The sequence below is a fragment of the Parambassis ranga genome, chromosome 19 (genome assembly GCF_900634625.1).
Source record: "Parambassis ranga chromosome 19, fParRan2.1, whole genome shotgun sequence".
Lineage (NCBI taxonomy): Eukaryota > Metazoa > Chordata > Actinopteri > Ambassidae > Parambassis > Parambassis ranga.
The window spans coordinates 17,612,270-17,635,019 of NC_041039.1; the positions used below are offsets into that span (position 1 = coordinate 17,612,270).

The following is a 22,750-nucleotide window of genomic DNA, read 5'->3' on the forward strand; positions in this document are numbered from 1 at the left end:
CTTCTCTCTGGTCGGAGATGCGCTGGCGATGTTCTGTGACTGTCATTGACAGTAGGACACATCACTGATGTCAAGCAGCTAAACAGATGGTATTTTTAAAGTCAACCAGTCAAAAGGCAGCAAAGTATGGACTAAACTACAATTCATATTTGTCTTGACTTGAGATTCAGTGAAGAGAAAACATTTTCAAATGAAATGAGGTAAAAGGCTGTTTATTGTTTAATCTTTCACCAGAATACAAACTTACTGAGCTGCAGTGGTTAAAGTCAGAACCTTTTGGTGGTGACAAACTGATTATACTGCATTCAGTCTCTACTTTTGTGTGACGTGAGTATTTCTACTTCATGCTACTTTATACTCCGTGACATTTGGATCCACTACATTCTCTGGGCAGCTGCAGCTGTTCTTCAGACTGTTGTAGCCTCTACACTAAGTACAACATGCTGTTATGACTTGTTGAGAGGCACAAAGAAGGTGTACATTTTTACAAAACATTGAAGAGAAGAGAATTCATGTTCTGATCCTTTGGAGATCCCCAAACCCAAAGTTGGGAAATGATGTGTTTTCTTCAGTTACCACAGATCCTACCACAGATGTGCCTTCAGGTTAACTGGGGACTCTAAATTGGCCACAGGTGTGAGTGTGTGGTGTCCTGTCTGTGGTTGTGTTCCCTGTGATAGACTGGAGACCTGTCCAGGGTGAGCCCCACCTCTTGTTCACCACCAGCTCGTGACAAGCTCCAGCTCCGGTTCAGAAAATGGATGGATGGATGGATGGATGGGTGGATGGATGGATGGATGGGTGGGTATGATGGATGGATGGATGGATGGATGGATGGATGGATGGGGTTTGTAGCGAATGGATCTGGGTGTGAAGGGAAGGGGTTTCCAGACCTGCAGAGCCAGGCTAGAAACAAGTAGGATCTGCTTATTAAACTACTCAGTGCAGAAGTGTCATTCATACAATATCTTGATTTAAAATTATTAGACTATATTTTTTTCCAGCAAATTAGACATCATTACCATGTCTGTAGCATCAGTCTGTTACACATGAGCAACATGTTCTTCTGTTCTTCCGAAATATCACATGTAGTCATACGAAATCATATAAAAACCGAATATCAGAGAAGACATGCACCAAAGTCTTGTCCCTGGCCTACAGATTGTCATATGGATTTGTGGCTGAATTCTAAATTGATGTGGAGTCATGTAACTGCACACTGATAAAGCTGGATCCATACTCCGCGAGACAAAGACATTTTTCCCCCCTGCAGACGTTACGCCCACAAAATGACGTCATTTTTTGTCTCTGACCGCCCGCTGATCCGCACTCCTGTGCACAGGGTCCGGGCCGAACTTTGTCTTTCAAGGCTGTGCGGCAACCATGCTGTGATTGGTCGGAATTTATTGTGGGCGTGATGAAAGTGGAGAAGCGCAAGAGCCTCTCCAGGTATATAGGTAGGTGTATAAACAGCACTGATTCAACAGATTTAGATAAGACCATACTGGTTTGCATGATGAGCAATAAAAGAAAGAAAGAAAGGCAAGTCAGGGTGATTTGTCACCAATAACTCCAGACAGCCGTTCACACATACCAGATGGTGACTGTTACCATTCTATATACTCCTACATACCCGGGCATAATAGGCTCGTTAACAATGTCTGTATATCTTTGCTATTGTTACTTTTAATGTCGCATCTTCACAGCTCATCACCGGACAGTTTGAAGTATCGCAGGCACATTGGAACACAGTAGATGTGCAAATGTGGTCATAAAGGCACAAACACTGAATCTTTGCTATTGTTACTTTTAATGTCGCATTTTCACAACTCATCGCCGGACATCTCACGCTGTTGCAGGCACCCTCTCTGTATAATGCCCTCTTGCCATGGCACAAGTCCTTGTGGTGTGTTAAAAAACTCAGTAAAGTCTTTCCTTATAGTTTAGTGGGCGGGCCGTATGAGGAGTTCTGCACACACGCGTCTCGCGGAGTATGGTACCTCAGTGCGGAAAAGACCTTTTTTTTGTATCTCTTACCACCCGTGGAGTGCGTTCTCCGCTCTTTGTCTCGCGGAGTATGGATCCAGCTTAACAGTGTGTTCAGTCCTGCCCTGTCAAGTCAGCAGCAAAAGAATCTGTTGAGACACATTTACAAAACGCTTCATAGAGTAGTTAAGAATCCAGTCGCCATTGGCCCCCAGTTACCATCTCCTTCTGGATTTCATCAGATGAAATTAATTTCTTGTTCAGTGTTCACATCCCCCAACATTTCTGCTGCAGTCGTGATGATGGAGCGAGGACATTGGACTTCAAGACCAGCCTTTCATGTTAGGTTTACGGCAACACAAAGTTTGCACATAAGCAAGCTACATATATAGAAAACAAAGTTTTTCCTTTGTTGTTCTTTTGTGAGCTAATCATCATAAATGATGGTGGACCGAGGAAAGCTTGATGGGCTGTTAAAGATGTAACACTGAGGCTACAGATGTCACTGCAGGGCGTGAGAGTGGAAACACCGGGCCTGAAAATAGGTAGTGGCGGTGTGTATGATAAGTGTGTTGAGATTTACATGCACACACACACACACACACACACTTGGGCAAAGGGTGAAGCAGTCTGGGCATGTCCGCACACATACCAAGATGTTGAGAGATGGAAGGAACGTTCTGCAGTTATTTACCTCTGCGGAGCAGAGTTAGAGGCTGAAGGGCTCCTGCCTCAACCTGTGAGCATGGTGGTCACATGTATAGGAAAAGTGCTGCCGGCTTCAAAATAATTGAAAAAGTTTTACCTCCGCCTGTATGTATTGAAGCTCGAGCTTAGAACATGAATGATGCCCATAAGGCCTCAGCAACACAAACAATCACACAGCACGTTCCTCTGGGTTCATCCTCTGCTCCTACATCCAAAGCTAGTGCACCTGAGAAGGCAGCGGCATGCTTGGAATGAAGGAAATCACCTGTTACAGTCGTGGTCATAAACTTCTATGCTACTATGGAGCTTAAAAAGGGGCTAAGGATGGTACACACCTTTACAGATTTCAAAAATGTAATCACAATTAGCATTGCACTTCAAAGTACTGTACTGTACTGTACTGTACTGTAAACATTCACAGAACATAAGAAGATGAATGGCTAAAAATATAGTAACTGTCTCTTAGCAGAGATGGGTAGAAGAAGAAGAAGAAGAAGAAGAAAAAAAAAGCAGTCCGTGGCTGAGGATCAGATTTGTGCTCGTCGTGCAAATTGGTGCTAATGAGTGGAGTAAATTGATTAGTACACCTATTACCAGTAGGGGAACTAATTACAGTTGATAGGTTGCCATGAAACCCTGCACTGTGGCATGGTCTGACTCACACAGTTCAGCATCACTGATACCTTTTGTGTCAGTTTACAGTAGTCGTACAGTTCTTAATGATTTAACTGTGAAACAGTAAACATGGAGCTGGGCTATAGGGGAACAGTGTTTATGAATTCCACAGATGCCGTGCGGGATGTTGTGTAATGACCTTAGTCCTCCTCCTGTGTTTTGGTCCTGGAGGATGAGCTTGCTGTCAGCATGTTTGTTAATGTTGGTGCTTTCCACTTGCTCAGCAGTAATGCTTTCTCCGCCTCCACCTGTGTTTCAGTGTATTTTAAGGTGGTGCACACTGTGTCATACACATCTGGGGTTTTCTTCTCTTTTTTTCCCCTCCTGTGTGTCGCTGCTGTTTTTCTCTGTGTGTGTGTCTCCATTTTGTTCTGACTGGTCTCTCTGCTTGTCAGCTTCTGCTTATTGTTCGCCTACATCTCTCTCTCTCTGTGTACTGTATATGTCTCCTTCTTCGGATATCAGTCTATGTTTTGCCTGTATAGGAGTTTGCCTCCCTGCTCATTCTGCCCCCTCTGTCTTACTGTTCCTGTGAACCTCTGTAGCTTCTTCTTTTTTCCTCTCCCCTCTCAGTTCCCGAGTCTTGCGCTGCACTGTTTCTCTTCATCTCCGTCTCTTCCCCCTCTTGCCTGATTCCTTTTTATTCTGACACCGTCTCTCCCCGGCCCGTCTTTCAGACTGTGGCGTCTGTGCGATCTTAATGTTTTTACTGCTCGGCTCCAGTCCAGGAAGTTATGGTGGGCTAAGTGTTCGTACAGCCAATGGCAAGATGAGCCATATAAAAAGCACTGAGCTTATAGATGTGATGTATGAACCTCTACGTGACTGCTTTGGTAAAGAGGTAGCATTCTGCTGCAAGGACACACAGCCCCCGGCTGCTTGTGTGTGTGTGTGAGTTGTAAAATAGCAATGAAATCTCAATGCCAAGTTATCTTCAGCCGTTAGCTGCTGCATTGTGTGTGTGTGTTGGCCTTTCCTTCACATTAACTCTTTGAGTCCTGGATCCCCCACACCACCATCGCAGCCCCTCTACCGCTGCCCGCCACCCTCTTGCTCTGCAGTTGCCATGGCAACGCATCAAGAGGTTCCATCATGTGTCTGCGCCTGTGACCACAATTTTATAACAGCTCACAAGCTCTTGCTTTGTGTGTGTCTATGTTGTTGTTTTTTCTGTCTTAATTTAACATTTGATCATGTTGCCAGTGCTGTGAGAGCACAAAGCGTTCGTTGACCTCTCAGTCGCTGCTCGTCTTATGCGGTCGTACAGAGGCATCATTGAAACACAAATGTCTCTTAAGGTGAAGATCTGAAGGAGACAAACAGTACTGAGGACTGTGAGAACCATATTACACATTACAGGCTTTTAGCCTATAGCCTTTACATTGCATAGATTATAAGAAAATCTTCAGTATAAACATGAAAAGATGTTATTTACGTCATAATGTATAAAAAACATTATAAGAACTATTTTATAGAGGTTGCTGTTTCTGTGTTACTGCTCTCATAGTGTTGTCTTTGTTATATATGTAAATATATAAAGAATCAGAAATACTTTATTAATCCCAGGGGGAAATGCATTCAAGGAAAGGAAAGGAAAGGAGGTAACATTTAAAGACTGACATGATTCAGGGTGCAAATGTTGGTAATATGTCCTATTGGCAGATAAGTAGTGTCTTAGCCCCCTCCCCCCCTCTTGTTTAGAGAAGGTTTTTCCTCTCTGAATTCTGTCTTTTCTGGCCAAAGTTTGCACATTGTTGTGCACAAAACAGCCAGAGATTTCCCTCAAGAGTTGCCAGAGCCAAAAACAGAGAGGCCAGAAACGTGACTCCAAATAATTGATGCTAATTCTGCAGTGTAACTGCTGCATGTGGGGAAAAAGGCAACAAACTGCAAGAAATGTTCTGTTTTTAAATTGTGTTGTGTTTGTTGTGCAACTACACTAAGCTCTCAGGTCTTCCATAGCAATGGACTATGCACTTATTATAGTAGGAAAAACACACACATAAAATGTGGTCGGTCTAAATTGCCACACAATGGTTTTGCAGAGACTTGAAACAAGCAGCAAAGTGGCATTAAAGGGTTTGGAGGCCTCATCCTAAAACAGAAACGTTACAGGCATGTTCCCAGCATTTCCACAAATAGCTGTGTGTGCCGTGGCAGCGTCCTGAAGCAAAAACGCTGAGCCCCCTGCCTGATCAATCATCGTACGTCGCCCTGGATCAGCGTGCCAGCTAAATGCTCAAAATGAAGCCAGGCCAGGAAAAAAAAGGAGGCAGCCTGTGCTCTGCAGCCTATTTTCCCTCTCCGTTCTGTTTTAGATGAGAAAAAGGAAGTGAAACGAGGTTGAAACGGAGCTGAAATTCTAAGTTGGTCTCGTCTATTGATCGTTTTTATGTAGTACTACATTTTTACTGGATTGAAATATCTGATTTTGGATGGTATCCATTTCTTTCTGCTGATTCATGTCTGAGGTGTTGGGTGGGTGTGGATTGGTTCATCTCAGAGCTATAAAACATTATATCTGTCTATCAGCCAATTGCAGTTACTTCAGTGTGACCCTTTATGGTCACTCTCTTTAATTGTGCTATAATGAAAGCTTCATTTGAGCATGTAGCCAGTGCATTGAGGTCGTAGAAGTTTTTGCAGTTTTTCTGCAATTTTCCATTTTGTTGTGTTGTATAAACTTTTTTGTTGGTTTTACTGGTGTGTAGAAAGCTTATCTTCATTTTTAATTTGCTGGTGCTGTCCTTATTGTCTTCATTGGCTTCTAAGTTATCAATAGAACTCCTTCGTTTCTGCAGCTGGTTCTTTTTTCTTTATCTGTTCAGGTCATGCCAGCTACACGTTTTTATTATTTATTTTAAACACAGACATATAATACGCCTCTTCCCTAACTTTTTTTCCTTGCTGTATAGACCTGTCTGACACCAAGTGTTCCAACTAGCAAATCTAAAAGCTTTTATGAACTCAGCACTGACACCAGCCGGGACACACACATCAGGACCTGACATTTATATATAACAAAATGTCACCAGTTATTATTTTAGTGGTTATTAGTCATCTGATGTTGCTCTGAGATTGATTTTTTTTTTAAATAAAAACCTCTCCTTACGTTCTGTCTTCACAGGCCTGAGACCCAGCAGAAAGCCCCGGTGAGTGCCCCTCCTCCCCCGCCGCCCCCTCCACCTCCCCCTGAGCCGGCAGGGCCCCCAGAACCGGAGGAGGAGATCCTGGGCTCCGACGATGAGGAGCAGGAGGACCCCGCAGACTACTGCAAAGGTCAGAACGCCATGCGAAAACAGACACATACTGAAGACATCTGTCCTACAGCCCATTACTTCCAGCCTCTCTACATCTGTCGCACAATGGCTGCCCTGTCCCTCGATGTGTCTCCTCATTGTTTGTGTCTGTGCTCGGTCCTCTTCGTCCCTCATTTCTTCCTCCGTCCTGATGGGAGCTGCAGCAGTCGGTGTCGTTATAGCTGTTAGTGTGTCACCAGTGTTTCAAGGTTGTATGGCTGTTGCCAGAACGGAGCAACAGCCTAGTTTTCTGCAGTGGATCTGGCTCATGAGCAGCTGGACACTAGTTATGTCGTTCTGTAACCACCGAAGAACGCATATTTTGTGTGTTTTTTTTTTAATTATTTAGTTGTAATCACTACACTGTGGTGTTTTAGGCTTGCACGGCTTTAGGATAACTCTTGATGTTGATGATGTTTTGGATGAAGTGCAAACTACACAAGTAAAGAATAAAGACTCGAGTAAAAGAGAAAAGATCACATATTTGTATTTTGGCTGCTTTTCACAGGTTTTCTCTTAAAAAGAAAAGAACCTCTTCATGTGTTGCCTCTTTCATTTTTCTCTGAACTTTGTGCACCCTGTAAGGCATCTGGATTCTATGAAGATTAACAAGTAGTTCAGACCAATCAGCAGTCTGTGTCTAGTGCGGCGGTGGTCTGAGGTCACAGCAACATGAGCAAGTTAAAAAACAATGTATAATGAATTACAGAAGCTGTTGCATAGGGGCTACATCAATATGCTACGTTAATGTGTTTTACCTTCTACCAGTCAACAGGTATATTTAATCAAATCCAGACCTTCAGACTTTATTTTTATGACAAAGATATTGATCATATATAACAATATGGAAAATCAACAGATCCTTGTGCTGAAGAAGCTTTACTAACATTTCCATGTTTACATGATTTCAACAAAATATTTTTCAATGTAAGAATAAAGTTTAAAAATGAATACCCTAAGTATGTAAGTTAGAGTTGAGTGGCAGGATTTTTCTGTGCTTTCCTGCTGCTTCCTCTGTTTCAATAACCCTCAGCACTCCCCAGAGTCACGTAGTGTGTTCGAGCCGCCTTCCTCCTCTTCCTCCTTCAATAGATTTCATGTCATTGCCTAGTTATCCCATGCAGTCGCCTGTAACCTTCGTCCTCTCTCCTTTATCTCTCTCAGGAGGGTACCATCCGGTGAAGATTGGGGATTTGTTCAATGGGAGGTACCATGTGATCAGGAAGTTGGGGTGGGGCCACTTCTCCACCGTATGGCTGTGCTGGGACATACAGTGAGTCACACACACACACACACACACATGCACACACAGACACACACAGTATAGGCTTACAAATACACCGATGGTGAAACACACAAAAAACAGAGTGAGCTTCCACACACATGCACAGAAAGGCACAGTCCTTCACTTCAGCTTGCTCTCACACTCACATACAGACTCGCCACACATGCACTTATTGATAGAATCTGGCACATCCCCACGATGACGGCTGCAACTAACACCACCATCCATTTGCACTGTAATACTGTTTGTTATGTTCACGTGGCAACCAGGATGGATGGATGACAGGATCGTCAACCCAGTGTCACCTTTCACTGACTCACTCACACACACACACACACAAACCCATTTACTCATTCACTGTTGTTAATTACACTAATGGAGGTCATAAAGTAGTGAGTTGGGTTACTGAAGGCACGCCGGGCCTTCACTCACAGTCTGCCACAGTCACTTGGTTATATGTCAGTAGTGCTGTCATCTCTCATACAACAGAATTCAGGTTATGTTTGTCTTCACTGCTGTGATAAATCTGGATTTCTTTATCATGTGTGAACAGGTAGTTCGAACTGAATGAGAAAGAATTTATTAATACAATAACTGTGAATGTGCATTGGCGTCCTAGTCCGAAAGGGGGGAAAGCTCGAGCGGAAAGGCCGCTGATCAGAAGACCCCCCCCGGGTCTAGATCTGGTGGTGGTGTAGAAGCAGGAGAGCAGGAGAGAGGAGGCCTTGAACTGCATGGATCGGGGGGTGCTTGGGGTGGAGGAGGGTTATCGTAATCAGGAGGCAGCTGGAGAAGAGACAGAGGCTTTTACATTTCTTGCTACACTATGATTGGGCAGGAGAGGGACAGATCCACAGCTGATTGGTGAGGGAGGTGCCATCTATTAAACACCTGACTATGTGGGAGGTCACTAGAGGGAGTGCAGTGCAGTGAAAGAGAGAGAGAGGATGATGAAGTATTTTTATATATATAGTACATAGTATATATTTTGTTGAAGTGTTTGTTTATCAGATCAACTTATTTTAAGCAAAATTAGCAAAACTTGTATCTTATCTAAGAGCACTGCCAAATTCTTCTGAGATAATGTCATCAAGAAAATTACATCCCACTTAACAATAATAACCAATCCAAACACCATAACACTAAACCGTGTCGACTGCCCACAGAAAACAATGGTCCCATTCCGGGCCTTCATCAAGTGAACAGGGCAGGTGTTGGACAAGTTCAAATCTGCATCCCTGGATGGCAGCCATCATGCCTGTGGTGTGTGTGTGTGTGTGATAGTGCTGACTTGCAGTTTTTCCAATTATTCAAAACAGAAAAATCACAAAAGTTATTGACTTTACACTCGAACAGTTGAACTCTGGAGTATGTGTGAGAGCTGTGTAACTCATCTCCTTCCACCTTAGACCGCAGACATAGTGTGTGTGTGGGTTGTCTAAGGACATGAGGTGTATGATTTCATAAATGAAAGATTGATATTTCTTTGTAATAAAATGCCACACAGCTCATACGTATTTCAGGCGGCAGCGTGGGCAGCGTGAGGACCGTCAGCAAAGATTACTTTAATGCTGGTTCCTATTTTCATGTCCCTCACATGTCCACATTAATCAGCATCGCTGACTTTAGCAACCTGTTAGCGTGTGAGTCAGTCTCAATGTGCATGTGTGTGTGTTACAGAGTGAAGAACTTTGTGGCGATGAAGGTGGTGAAGAGCGCGCAGCATTACACAGAGACGGCCCTGGATGAAATCAAACTGCTGCGATGTGTGAGAGTCTGATTCCTTTGGCATTTAGCTGTCTTTCCTCATGCTGTCTTTCCTTTCTTCTTCTTTTTTTTGCTGTTGTTTCTCCTCTTCTTGCTTTGACACCTTACATTTTTTTCATCTCTCTTAACAAGAAACGCTAAAGATGTACTGGTCATTCATCTTGCATGGCGGCTTGCAAAGGGCAATCTTACAATCAATTTTTCAGCATCTTTATCCCCCACATCCATCTCACTTGTCCTCTTCCTTTACTCAAACCTATTTCGTTACCTCTCTTTCCTTCTTCATCTTTTTAATGTGACTGTTTCCTTCAGTTCTCATCTTCTTCATCTCCTTTCCTGCAGCCATGTTTACAGCAGTATATATCTCATTGTTCCTTAGGTGAGAGAGAGCGACCCCGGCGACCCCAACAAGGACATGGTGGTTCAGCTAATAGACGACTTCAAGATCTCGGGAGTCAACGGCATACGTATCCTAACCACAAGTGTGTGTGTGTGTGTGTGCCTGGTAGTGTCAGAGATATGATAATAGGAGTCCTTGACTCCTCTTCCTCAGATGTGTGTATGGTGTTTGAGGTGCTCGGTCACCACCTGCTGAAATGGATTATTAAATCCAACTACCAAGGTCTGCCGCTGCCATGTGTCAAGAGTATAATCAGACAGGTAAGGACACACACACACACACATTGTGTATTTATTTATAGACAATATATTCAAAACATTGCTGACTGATTTCAGTAAGATTTGGATATATATTGCACATGACTACTGAGCTGAAGTTACACAGATTTCACAACAAAAAAGACCCAACAAAGTGCCACACTGGGCTCTTATTCAAGGATGAGATGGTTCTGGTCATTTTAAACACAAAGAAGTTCCTTTATTAAAAGTTTTCCAGCAACAATACCGGATAAGATTCAATGCAAAATCGTGGGAAAGAGACATGCAGAGAATATGTAAAGCTGTGTGTTGTATGTGGAACAGGATGGTTGGCTCAGGTGTATTAAAGATGTGCAGCTTCAGATTTGGTATTAGAGGTTTTTTGGGGTTTTTGGAGTTTCCTAGCGATGGGGAGCAGACTCTGCTGATGCACTAAGCCTCTTAATTATCAGCTAAAATGTCAATGTGTCATAAATGATGCTCATGTGCATCGAAATTTGGAGACTCTGCCTGTAATTTATTTGTGGGTGAATTTAAGAAATGTCTCAAATCCTGCTGAGAAAGAGGCCATGGAATAATAAGAATAACCTGCTGTATAAATGAACACCCAGTGCTTTGGCTAATTAATACAGGTGCATGCAGCTGTTTGCTTCACACTCTTCAGATGCAGGACTTTGGAGGCATGTTCCCTTCAGACACCTGATGAGTTGTTGAACCACTTCAGCCAGTGTCTGGAAAGCTGAGCTGAAGATGAGTCTCTCGCTTCAGTCTCAAAGCCTCTACACAGAAACAAATGAAAGGAAGAGTGAAACAAACACATCAACAGTCTCTTCTCCCCTCTGTCCTCAGAAGGACTAGCGTTAAAAAGAATGGTTGATTTGGCTCAAAGAGAGAGGAGATCTGTAGACATGCTGAATCAAGGAGTGTAAAACTGTGTCTGTTTGTCTGAATGTGTGTGCAGGTCTTGCAGGGTTTGGACTACCTCCACACAAAGTGTAAAATCATCCACACCGACATCAAACCGGAGAACATCCTGATGTGTGTAGATGATGTCTTCGTCAGGCGCATGGCCATGGAGGCAACAGAGTGGCAGAAAGCTGGAGCGCCGCCGCCGTCCGGATCAGCAGGTACAGACATAGCTCACAGCTCACATGTCATAGTATCATTAATTACAGACTAAAGTAACCCAAATAAACATGCTGATCTCTTCAAGGACAATATAGTGTTGAAACACTTTGTGTAGTTGTGTATGACGAGCGTTTATGTGTCGCTGCTTCAACCACAACACCTGCAGCTTCCTCTGCTGCCATCTTCATAAGTTTGAAGAATGCGTCACAGAGCTGAGACGGTGACCTTTGAAGGTGTGATGTGTTCATTGTTTCACATTGAGCTTTTTTTATGAGTGCACAACCGCAGTACTGAAAACAGCAGAGAAAAGTTCTTCATGCAGCATGGCATCACATGAACGCAGCCACATGCAGTGAAGTCTTCAAGTCTTAATGTAGATCCCTTCTAAAAGGTGACACCTGGATTATGTGTAATGGAAAAGGCAGTAAATGTAATAAATCACATGCTATGTTTCTTCCAAAGGATCGTGTTTAATATCCAAGACCTCATTACACAGAGAGGACTCATGGAGCAGCCCTTCGTGCCTCCTCAGTTCTTTCCCTTTTTGCTTCTTTGCAGACTTTTCTTGCCTTGTTTTCATCTTTTATCGCAGAGTTCTTCCACTGAAGGAAATCCACTTCTTAAAAAATATTCTGGACGAACTTAACGTGAACTCTGTCCCCTTGTTGAACTGCAATGCTTCTGTCTCCCTCCCCCTCCCCCTCCCCCTCCCTCTCTGTGAGCTGTCAATTGTTTGCATCAGCCAATGGAGTTTGTTTGAGCCTCAGGGTAACCAATTACACCGCATACGCTTCTACACGCATAAAACTGTCAAAACAGGAGGGCTCGGATCCGTAGGTGGATCCGAGCTCTAAATAAATGTGTGTTTTGATGACATCTGTGTAAGTAAAGAAACACGCTTTATAGCAAAACCTCTTTAAGAGGATGTATCGATGATTATTTAATAAATGACATTTCTGCCAAGGTCAGAAATGGAAGCATCATTTTTTACTACCGGTATTTGTGTTAAATATAGGGACATACTTTGACATTGTTTTTACTTGTTGAGCTTTACTTGGTGATGCAAATATCCTCAAACTGGTGATGAGAACATTATTATTATCAATCTGGAATGAGCGGGTACGCCAGCGGGAGTACTGTTTTTCTCACTTCACCTACAGACAGTATGTAACAGGTGTGTAAATGTAGGATGCTGACTGTATGAGTGCGGTGTTGAATCGTCTGTGTGACGGATGGAGGAGAAGCCTCTGATTGTTGTTTTTCTTTCTGTCTGTCAGTTAGCACAGCCCCCCAGCTCAAACCGGTGAGTACAACAGATGTGAGTATGAAATGAGAAGCAAGCACACACACACACACACACACACAAACATACACAAACATACACACCAACACACCAAAGAAAAGGGAAGGTGCTGAGTGTAATGCAGTCTTTATATTGGCAGATCTCTAAAATGGGATACAGGAGTTTCAGTTCTCTTAAAATACATTATAAATGCACTATATACCATACCATGCTGGGAAACCCTGCTTCACAACCTAGATAATTTATTACAAATATCATAAGTGTTACAGTTCAGAGCAAATATCTTGTAAGTGGCTCATTGAACAGTGTGGTTTTATTTTTTTGCATCAGGTTAAGTAACTTACTACACACAAAGTGAACATGACCCACCATCAACACATCTCTCTTTACTCTTGAATACCTCTGATTCTTTGTGTTTTGTCATCCTTGTCACCCTCCTTCTTGCTTCTGTGTTTTATCCCAGGTGGGAAAGATCTCTAAGAACAAGAAAAAGAAGCTGAAGAAGAAACAGAAGCGACAAGCTGAGCTGCTGGAGCGGCGGATGTTGGAGATCGAAGCCTTGGAGAGAGAAGCCGAGAAAAAAGAAGAGAAAGCCAAAGATGGGGGAGAGAAAGGGGCGCTGGAACACAACCTGCCTTCACCGCTGCTGCAGCTGCTGCCGCCGCCACCGCCACAACTGGGCCCAAGCATGGCATTGGGAGAGAGCGACGATGATGACGACGACGATGAGGATGGGGAAGACGAGGAGGAGGAGGCAGGAGAGAGGGAGAGGCCCGTCAGGCTGACGAATCATACATGTGAGTTTATAGTGACGGCAGCATGAGTGTGGCTGATTTAAAAAAGATACGTTGTGTTTCTGAATCATCAGTAGCTTCTCCGATTTGTTCAGCAGAATTCGCCTGCTGGGTAGTTTGTCTCATTTTGTATGCTGACAGCTCAGTTGTTTCATCGACAGCCACTAGTTTGTTATTTTTAGTTCATTTAACCTACTTGACGCGGAGGCGTTCATATTTAATTTAAACATTGCAGTGAATGATCTTTTTTTATACGTACAGTTGTGCTGCAGCCCTAGAAAGAAAAATATTTGGTTTAACTTTTTACTGTGTTAGTGTGTTTTCTGAAGCAGAGCAGCAGCTCTGAGAGGTTTGAGCAGTCTGTCTGTGAATGAACAGGATCATGATAGGCTCCAACCACATGGCCCACGCTAGTCCCACTGTGTATGGGAGGCTGGGCTCATTTAAAAAAAAAGAAGAAGGAGAAAGTCTTTCTGAAGCTCCCGCCTCCACCTTCTGTCTCTGCACCTTCTGTCTCTTTCATTCTCGTATTCTGAATTTATCCTCCGTCTGTCCAGTCTTTATTCTCCTCCTAATGCTCTTTTCTCTCTGCCTACACTGGCTTAGTGTATCGCTCCTTCCCACCCACTTCCTGTCTTTACATACAGTCTCTCTCTCTTCTCTCCATTATAGGTGCAGCACCTCCCCAAGAGCAGAGTGAGGCACCCCACATCAGTGACGAAGAGCCTGATGACGAGGTGGGAGAAGAAGAAGAAGAAGAAGAACCTACGCCTGTTGCTGAAAAAGATGCTCCCATACCCCCAACATCAGAGGAAGGTAATGGAGATCCACCACAAGCAGAGGTAGAGAATAAGGAGGGGGAGGGGGAGGAAGAGGAGGAGGAGGAAGAGGAGGGGTTGAAAGGGACAGAGCAGGAGAATGAGGAGGAGGAGAATGAGGTCACGGAGGAGAAGGTAGAGGAAGAGGATGAGGAAGAGGAGGGGGAGGATAAAGTGACTGAAACAGAGGCAAATGAGACAGAGGAGCCAAAGAGTGAAAGCAAAACAGAGGAGGAGGCAGTGGTGGAGGAAGAGGACTCAAAGGACCAGGAGGTGGAGGAGGATGAGGACGAAGATGAGGAGGAGGAAGAAGAGGAGGAGGAGGAGGAGGAGGATGAGGACGATGACACGACTGCTGACCTCCTCACGGACAACACCCCACCCATCATTCCCCATATTAATAAAACTAATTCAGCCAAAACCAATGGCCACATTTTATTGGGAACTGAGGGGCTGAAACCGAACCCCGGCACTCCTCCGCCTCCTTCATCCACCCCCGAACCCCTCCTCTGCCCCCTGGTGGAGTCAGAGCTCAGCTACACAGACAGGGACAACTCTCTCAGCTCTGGTTATGAAATGTATAACGGCGATCTTGGAGAGCCAGGACTGACCAACGGCTCCAGCGAACGGCACCGGGGCACATTGCCTCTGTTCCCCGACTTGCCCCTGGATCCTGAGCCAGGAAACCCCATATGTGTTGGAACTGCAGAAATCGGAGCAGGACCCTCACCCAACAGCTCCACCGCAGATCGCAGCCGCACCGTGTCATCCTCGAGCACAGGCGACACACCCAAAGGTGAGATATGAGTCATATGGAGGCATGGAGGCACGGTGTCCTGGCTTTTCTAGTAAATATGGGTTGTTTCTTATTCTTGTTGAAACCCTGATGATGAATAATTATTTATTAGTGTGTAAACTCGTCTTACTGTACGTGTTACCATTATGCTGTCCCCTCCCAGTCAGGGCCAGAGCTGCAGACCTCCTGATCAACCCACTCGACCCTCGGAACGCTGAATCTATTCGAGTCAAAATCGCTGACCTCGGAAATGCCTGCTGGGTGGTAAGATATTTGGGCTTTAATGTTACTTCATGAAGTGTATTCTTTCAAATAAACACACAAATTAAAGCCTTTTTACATTATGTTTGTAATCCCTTTATTTGGATGTGCACAGAGGAGGCAGAGGATTTTCTGAGCAGCTATTAAGCAACGTGTAAATGCAGATGTGCATATAAAGAACAGTTACTACTGCACTGCTGGAGTCCAGACTCTAATCCTGTTTGGGAATTTTACTAACTGATAGTGAGCACAGTTTCTCATATCCAGAAATGTTACTAAGGATTAAAAGAGCACGGAAGGAGAGGAGGAAGAGGAGTAGCAGTTATGTAGTCACACACACATGATAGATGACGTACAGAGATGACAGCATTAATAAAAGCTACCCACACAGATCAGTCATATTTCACATGTTATTGAGCTGCACAGGCACAGAGTTGAGCACACATGTTGTGGATATGGTGACGTGTGCTCAAAAGAAAATTGTGACTTAAAGGTAGGGAAGGAGATTCTGAAAACTCAGTGAGAGTCAGCCAGATTTCCAAAGTAAACACACGCCCCTTTCTCTCGGAGCTCACCCCGAAGCCACGCCTCCAATCACATGGACGCCATCACCTGAAGACGAGCTGCGGTCTGTGACTTCGGCCATCATGCACGTACCTCTCTGGTGCACAGAGCAGGAAGAGAGTGACAACCAGCCAATATTCCTACAGGGTCCACCCGGAGGATTGGCTGATGTTTTTTATGTTTTATAGCTTCAGATGATTCATATTCTTCGTTTTAATGAGTAACTGCCGAACTAATCGGTTGCTATCGGACTGTAAAGAGAAGTTACACTAATTTAACACAAAGTGCATCAGAAGGAAACCTCCTACCCGACCTTTAAAGTTACTGTGCAGAACGTTTGTCTCACATGTCTCCCCTCCTCTCCCCTCCCCTCCCCCTCCTCCCCTCTAGCATAAACACTTCACAGAGGACATCCAGACGAGACAGTATCGTGCCATTGAAGTCCTGATAGGAGCTGGTTACAGCACTCCAGCTGACATCTGGAGCACAGCCTGCATGGTGAGAGCATGAACACACACAGTACATTACATACACTTCCATTCAGTGTTACACACATCCACCCTGTGCACACTCAGTGTTGGAGTACTCAGGTTATTTTGTCATGTGTAGGCATTTGAGTTGGCCACTGGAGATTACCTGTTTGAGCCCCACTCTGGAGAGGACTATTCCCGCGATGAGGGTGAGTATTTATCACACTAAGTCAAAGTTTAATTTCCAAATCTAGACACATTGTCCAGCACTGGAGTTCTCTGAAGCTGAATATTGTATCTTAAGACTGTCTGTTTATATGGACAGCATTCACTTAGGTTTATATAGAATATGATCAAAATACTAACAGAAAATTCAGTTTATTACATTTTTTGTTTATCACCTTTTTGTTTCTCTTTGATCATCGTTAACATTATTGATTGTTCAGAATTAGAACAGTTTTTGAGCATGAATTTGTTGTTTTGCAAATGTTCCGTCAAAACTGGGATTCTTAAGAAAATCTCCAAACACTTGAGAGAAACTGGGAATTATCATAAAAATGCCCATAGTAACTTTAGATTATAGCCATCCCTTTCCCCAAATCCCTCCTGTCCACTGCTGACTGTAAACCCTGTCCTTTAACTCTAACTGCTATGCCTCCACTCATCTCCATCCCACCGACCTGAAGAGATACACAAGAAGCTCACACAGCTCTGTTATTGTGGTCAACTTATGGTTTGTAATATCTTTTAAACCTATAAGAGCATTTAGGCAACATGTATCCAGCTGTCCTGTGAGCACCTGTGTATCTATATTCTGGTCGTATGTCACTGTATCCCTAACTCTGCATGTTCACTGCACTCATTCACCATTTTCCTTCAATTATGTTTTGCAAAACACAACATTCCCAGAGGAGGTGTCCTCATCTTCACCTCGCTCACTTCATCACACCAGGTCTTTGATCTGACTCAGCTCATTGCATTATTTCTCTCGCTGCACAGGTCAGACAGTTAACTCCCCTTACAGAAGCTTTGAACAGTTAATGAAGCGGTGTCAGTTTTTCTCCTGATTTGCAGGGAGCCATCTTTGATCTCACACCACTGGAAATTTAGGTTCATTTATTCTTGCATCTGAACGCATGTCACTTTTATTCGTTTCTTCACCTCTGCTGTGGAGGCACAGCTCACTAACACGGGTTTTTCTCCTGTACTCTCTGTGACTGTCTCTTCTGTCCTTCCTGTTCCTCTCTCTTTTTATCCCTCCCTCACTCCCACTTTGTGATCTTCCATACCCCTCACACCCTGCCCCCGTTTCTATTTTCTTTTCTTGTCTTTTCTTTTCTACCTGTCCTTCCCTTATCTTCCTCCTTTTTCCCTCCCCCGTCTCCTCCATCCCACCTTCCTCTCTCCTCCATAGACCACATAGCCCACATCATAGAGCTGCTGGGCTGTATTCCGAGGCACTTTGCGCTCTCTGGAAAATATTCCCGGGAGTTCTTCAACAGAAGAGGTAGCGCTGGCCAGAGAGCTGGTGGGACTGGGACACATAGATGTCTGACAGGGTCAATAGTGGACACTATTGTGAATCTATTCTAATCTATCTATAAAAACATGATGACAACAATCTGGAGTCCTCAGCCTGTGTCCATGCAGTACCCTGAGACGGCAGTGTGTGTCAGTCCCGTTCAGCCAGTGTTTGTGCGTGTTGATGAGTGTGCATGCTGTAATGCTGAACCGTGCCATGTTCCCTTTGTGATGTATGTGGTGGTGGGCAGACCACATCGCTCTGATCATGGAGCTCCTTGGGAAGGTCCCACGCAAAGTGGTCGCTGCCGGGAAGTACAGCCGAGAGTTTTTCTCCAAGAAAGGTAAACGACACCGTGGTTAGTGGCTGGGCTGGTGTGCCGCCTCATCCTGGGGGGATAGCTGTAGCTCCTCAGCGCCATCTGGAGCAAAGTGTTTGTTGTGTTGGGAGTATTCATGTGTTATTTATTCTGTATCAGTGTAGATTCAGATAGCTGCAGGTAAGTTTCAACCATGGCCATTAATACATTTTAGGGTGAGCAGTGGCTCAGTGGTAGAGCAGGGTATTCTAATAACTGAAAGGTTGGTGGTTCGATCCCAACTCCTCCCTAGTCATTGTTGTGTGTCCTTGGGCACTTTGCCTTGCTTTGGCAGCAGCATTAAGCAGTTTCCCTCTGGGATTATTAGTATTTAAAAAAAATTAATATAAAAGATTTTATAAATAAATAAATTTGATTAAATTCCAAATAATGAATCAAATTTACTGCAATAAATAGTCACAATTTAAGAGTTTAATCAGCCCTAAGTGATGTTTTCTGCAGCAACTTTGAAGTAATTACACATGTATTATCTATTTTTGCCCAGAGTTTAATTTTGTGTAGCCAGTATAATTAGCTTAGAAATGTGTGGTGAGAACACATGAGGACGATTGATAAGTTTGTGGCCTAGAATTAAAGAAAAACTTAAGTAAATGTCATCATATCTGTGAAAATGTATGGCACCCAATCAGCACTGTAATGTCATTGATTCATGCGGCCACAAACTTATCAATCACCACCTTACATGATAGTGAAGGCACAGCCCCAGGCAGCTAATGGGTAAGGCTCCAACTTATTCTGCTCCTCTCTGAGCCTGGTAAGTGTGTGGATCTGATTCAGCTGATAACCCTTGCACCCTCTCATTTATTCTCTTTTTAGTGTCTCTCGATCTCCTCTCCTTTCTGCTCACATATTCTTCATAATGTGTCATGAGAGCTAAATATTCCTCCTTTGATGTTGTCTCTATCTGAGGTCTGAGCCTGCACTCGATGTCTCAATGTTCCCCCTTTTATCTCTCTGTGCTCTGTTAATCCCGTCTGACTTTCTCGCTCTATATTTTTGGGCTTCTCTTGTCTGCCAAGACGCTGGCGGAGACGACCATCCCCTTCACCTTGTTTCCTTTATGCACACAGATTTTTTACTTGATTTTAGGAAAGCACATAATCGATTGAAAGCATCACACCTGAAAAAAAAAGTCCACAGAATGCATTAAAGCTATGTCAAAAATCACATTGCAACACAGTGTTCTGATTGTTTCTGTTCCTCATCTTGTGGTCTCCAATCAGTGCTATAAGGAAAGAGGGGTTGCCATGGCAGCTGTGGTTTGAACTGGACCTTAGGTCTTGAACGCCCCCATCATTAATCATTCCCTCACACTTTCTGTCGTCTCTGTCAGACTTGCACAGCCAGCCGACCGTTTTTCTCCTCTCTTGAATAATGAACACCTTCCTCTGCTTGTCTCTTTCCATCACCCCTCCATCTCTGTCTGTTTCTATTCGTCTCCTGCCGTCTGTGCTCTTGTGGTTTTGAGCTGAGACTCTGCAGGTTTTCACTGGCATCACAGCAGCATCGCTGATTAGCAAACCTTCGAGTAGAGAGAGAGAGAGAGAGAGAGAGAGGTGGAGTAATTAGTGAAATCAGCTGCTGTTTGGCTGAAGCCTGCATGATCACAGCCTGCCACGACATCTGATTAAAGGGCCAGTCCACCTAAATAGACAGATATCCTGAAGTCTGTTCATCAGGATGCTTTGAAATATTGGCATATTCAGCAGCAGCTTTATTTTTTACTACAAAAATAAAAAAAGGACCTCCTAATATTTGGTCTCTTTTGCTTTAAAATATATATACACACTGTGGTCCTTCTCTGTGTGTAGGTGTTGCTGCTGAATTTATGAGTAAGATTACACCATAATACTGAATTAATTTTCCTATTCCTATTTATTCTGTCATTGTCAAGTGTGGACTGACCCTTTTAAACATTCTCCCTGTGCCATCACTGACTCTGCTCTGTTTGCCTCTCCCCCTCTGCAGGTGAGCTGAGGCACATTACCAAGCTGAAGCCCTGGTCCCTGTTTGATGTGCTGGTGGAGAAGTATGGTTGGTCGCACGAGGACGCCGGTCACTTTACTCACTTCCTCCTACCCATGCTGGAGATGGTGCCTGAGAAGAGGGCCTCAGCCAGCGAATGCCTCAACCACCCCTGGCTTAACTCGTAGCCACAAACTGATCCAACGCCCTCCTTCTCCACCTCTTGCCCCCCTCCCCCTTTCCAACAGTTAGCCCAAACATCACCCCCCCCCCTGGTGGCAGCTTGTGGAACCACAATGTGGAGAGAAGCTGGAGTCGAGAGACGATGAGAAAGACTTCCTTCCTGCCCTGTCCCCAGACACCCATCACATGCTCGCCTGACTAGGCTTAACTCCCACACACATCTGTTCCCAAAAGGAATGTAAAGACAAGCTTTGTGGAGATACCATGACACAGCAGCTGTGTCTTTCTAAACATCTCCCAAAAAAAGAATCAGATTTGAGGATGGATGCTGCCCTACTTAAAAATGAGAAGTCAGGCTCCGCCTGAAAGCATCTGTCATCAAGATGTCAGCCAGTCTCTCACATCTCTTCCTTATTCTGACTTTTGAATCCAGTCATGGGCCACTGACAGCTGCTGATCTTTTCAGCAACATGGGGAAAAAAAGCTCCACAAGTAGCCTGGTTGCACTGCTGAAAGCCCAGATCACCATCTGCCGTGACCTTTTCTTAGCAGGTGGCCTCAAAGACTGAAGAATGTGTGTGTGCGCGAGAGGATGAGCGTATGTGCCTGTGCTCAAGATCTGCCTACATAGACCCTTTCCGACTCACCCCCCCCCCCCCCAAACCCTGGAAGAAGTACTCTCATCAGACTTAAAGTTTACACCCTGATTTCTTCCAAGAATCTTCTCCAAAAAAAAGCCCTTCTCACCTGTTTGGTTCCCCTAATCACACCCTCTCCTTAATGAGCTTCATGCTCCTGCCTGGGAGGGGGGGAGGCCAACACAGAGAACCGGAGGGCAGCCAGTCCTCCAGGGGGCACCACACTGACAGAGTGGTCAGGCAGAAAAAGTGAGGGACGAGGAAAAAAAAATACAATCAGCTTAACATGGAGGAGGACTGCTTGGTCCTCAAAGACTATTTTTAAAATGCATGGAGAGACTGATGGGTCAGCATGAAGGGATATGACAAACAGACGATGGATGCTTAGTTTTGTTTGTGCATTTCGCAGGTTTGTTTCCTGTTTCATCACAACTCTTGGACGTTCTGTTAGAAAGAATTATGTTAGGACATTTTGGTGCCCCCTCTACAGTCCTCCTTCTCCGTCAGCTTTTGACATTCCTTTATCTTGATCCTCTGCCGTCATTCCTGACTTATTCCCAAGAACTGTTCTGTTGAATCCTACCGTGGCACGTTTACCAAATCTGATTGGTACTACTTCCCAGTTTTTACCCTGTAGAGGAACCTGAGTTTTTCCAGAAAGGGGGTTAGTCACACGGAGGTTGCACTTGTCTTTGTAGATGTCCTTCAGGGATTTGAAACCTTTGTACATAGAACTGAGATTTGGCAACGCAGGTAAGCAACCGTGGACAAAGTTTCAACACAAGCATCATTCCAAAAAAACAAAAGTTAAAAAAAAAACAAACAAAAAAACTGGCTGCTGTTGGCAGAACTTGACTTTCTCTAGTAGTATGGTGGGTGGTGGGGGGCGCGCTGCCATAGCTCGAACTTGGAGGAATGTTCAGACTGAACTGTGCCACCTGGTGGCTGAATGAGAGTACTGCATTGCCACATACTGCTGCTGCTCTCAGTGCCAACGTTCCAAGACGTCCCACTGTATCTCTCCACCTAATCTCTGTTTCTCTGTCACACACACATAAACACACACACACACACTTACACACATCATCACAATTAGTCCAGTTGCCTATTTTTCGCAATAAATGATAAAAGATGAGTATAAGTAAATGGTGAGATATTTTTAAAAACTATTTAATTCATTAAAAAAATAGGAAAAAAGAAAACAACTTTTCTCTGGTTGTTGTGACCGTGACAGAATCTCGTCTTATACTGAGGTGATTGTGTTTGTCTATTAGAGATGTTTTTATTTCTTTTGTCATTATTACATATTATTATGATTATTATTATCAATTATTAATAATTAATATTATTGACAGATTTTTTTACACAGTTGTCACCTCTCCCCCTCCCCCCTTTACTTGAACAGTGCTGCTCTGTCTGGGCTCTTAATGGTGATGAAAAAAAAATCAGTTTTGCAATAAAAGGTATGTGGACGAGTTTGTTTTTTTTTTTCCTTTTTGCACCAAAACCTCCTGATCTCACTCTTTCAGCCATGCTGACTGTTCTTCCTGAT

General features: G+C 44.0%; 1 protein-coding gene across 6 annotated transcripts in view; it reads left to right on the forward strand.

Annotated features, from left to right (window-relative positions):
* Window positions 1-22,673, forward strand: part of srpk2 (SRSF protein kinase 2) — a 46,814-nt gene extending 24,141 nt beyond the window's left edge. For 3 of the 6 annotated variants that reach the window (XM_028430176.1, XM_028430178.1, XM_028430174.1), the window contains 14 exons: window positions 6,497-6,648; window positions 7,833-7,941; window positions 9,634-9,721; window positions 10,100-10,187; window positions 10,274-10,380; window positions 11,339-11,504; window positions 12,783-12,823; window positions 13,272-13,605; window positions 14,275-15,216; window positions 15,380-15,480; window positions 16,432-16,539; window positions 16,651-16,720; window positions 18,284-18,376; window positions 20,381-22,673. In XM_028430176.1, coding sequence (XP_028285977.1) covers window positions 6,497-6,648; window positions 7,833-7,941; window positions 9,634-9,721; window positions 10,100-10,187; window positions 10,274-10,380; window positions 11,339-11,504; window positions 12,783-12,823; window positions 13,272-13,605; window positions 14,275-15,216; window positions 15,380-15,480; window positions 16,432-16,539; window positions 16,651-16,720; window positions 18,284-18,376; window positions 20,381-20,565 — 2,584 coding nt within the window. In that variant the 3' untranslated portion in view covers window positions 20,566-22,673. Of the gene's footprint in view, window positions 1-6,496; window positions 6,649-7,832; window positions 7,942-9,633; window positions 9,722-10,099; window positions 10,188-10,273; window positions 10,381-11,338; window positions 11,505-12,782; window positions 12,824-13,271; window positions 13,606-14,274; window positions 15,217-15,379; window positions 15,481-16,431; window positions 16,540-16,650; window positions 16,721-17,925; window positions 18,019-18,283; window positions 18,377-20,380 lie in introns of all 6 variants that reach the window. The other 3 variants (XM_028430175.1, XM_028430179.1, XM_028430177.1) reach the window with 3 other exon arrangements.
* Window positions 22,674-22,750: the final 77 nt, after the last annotated feature.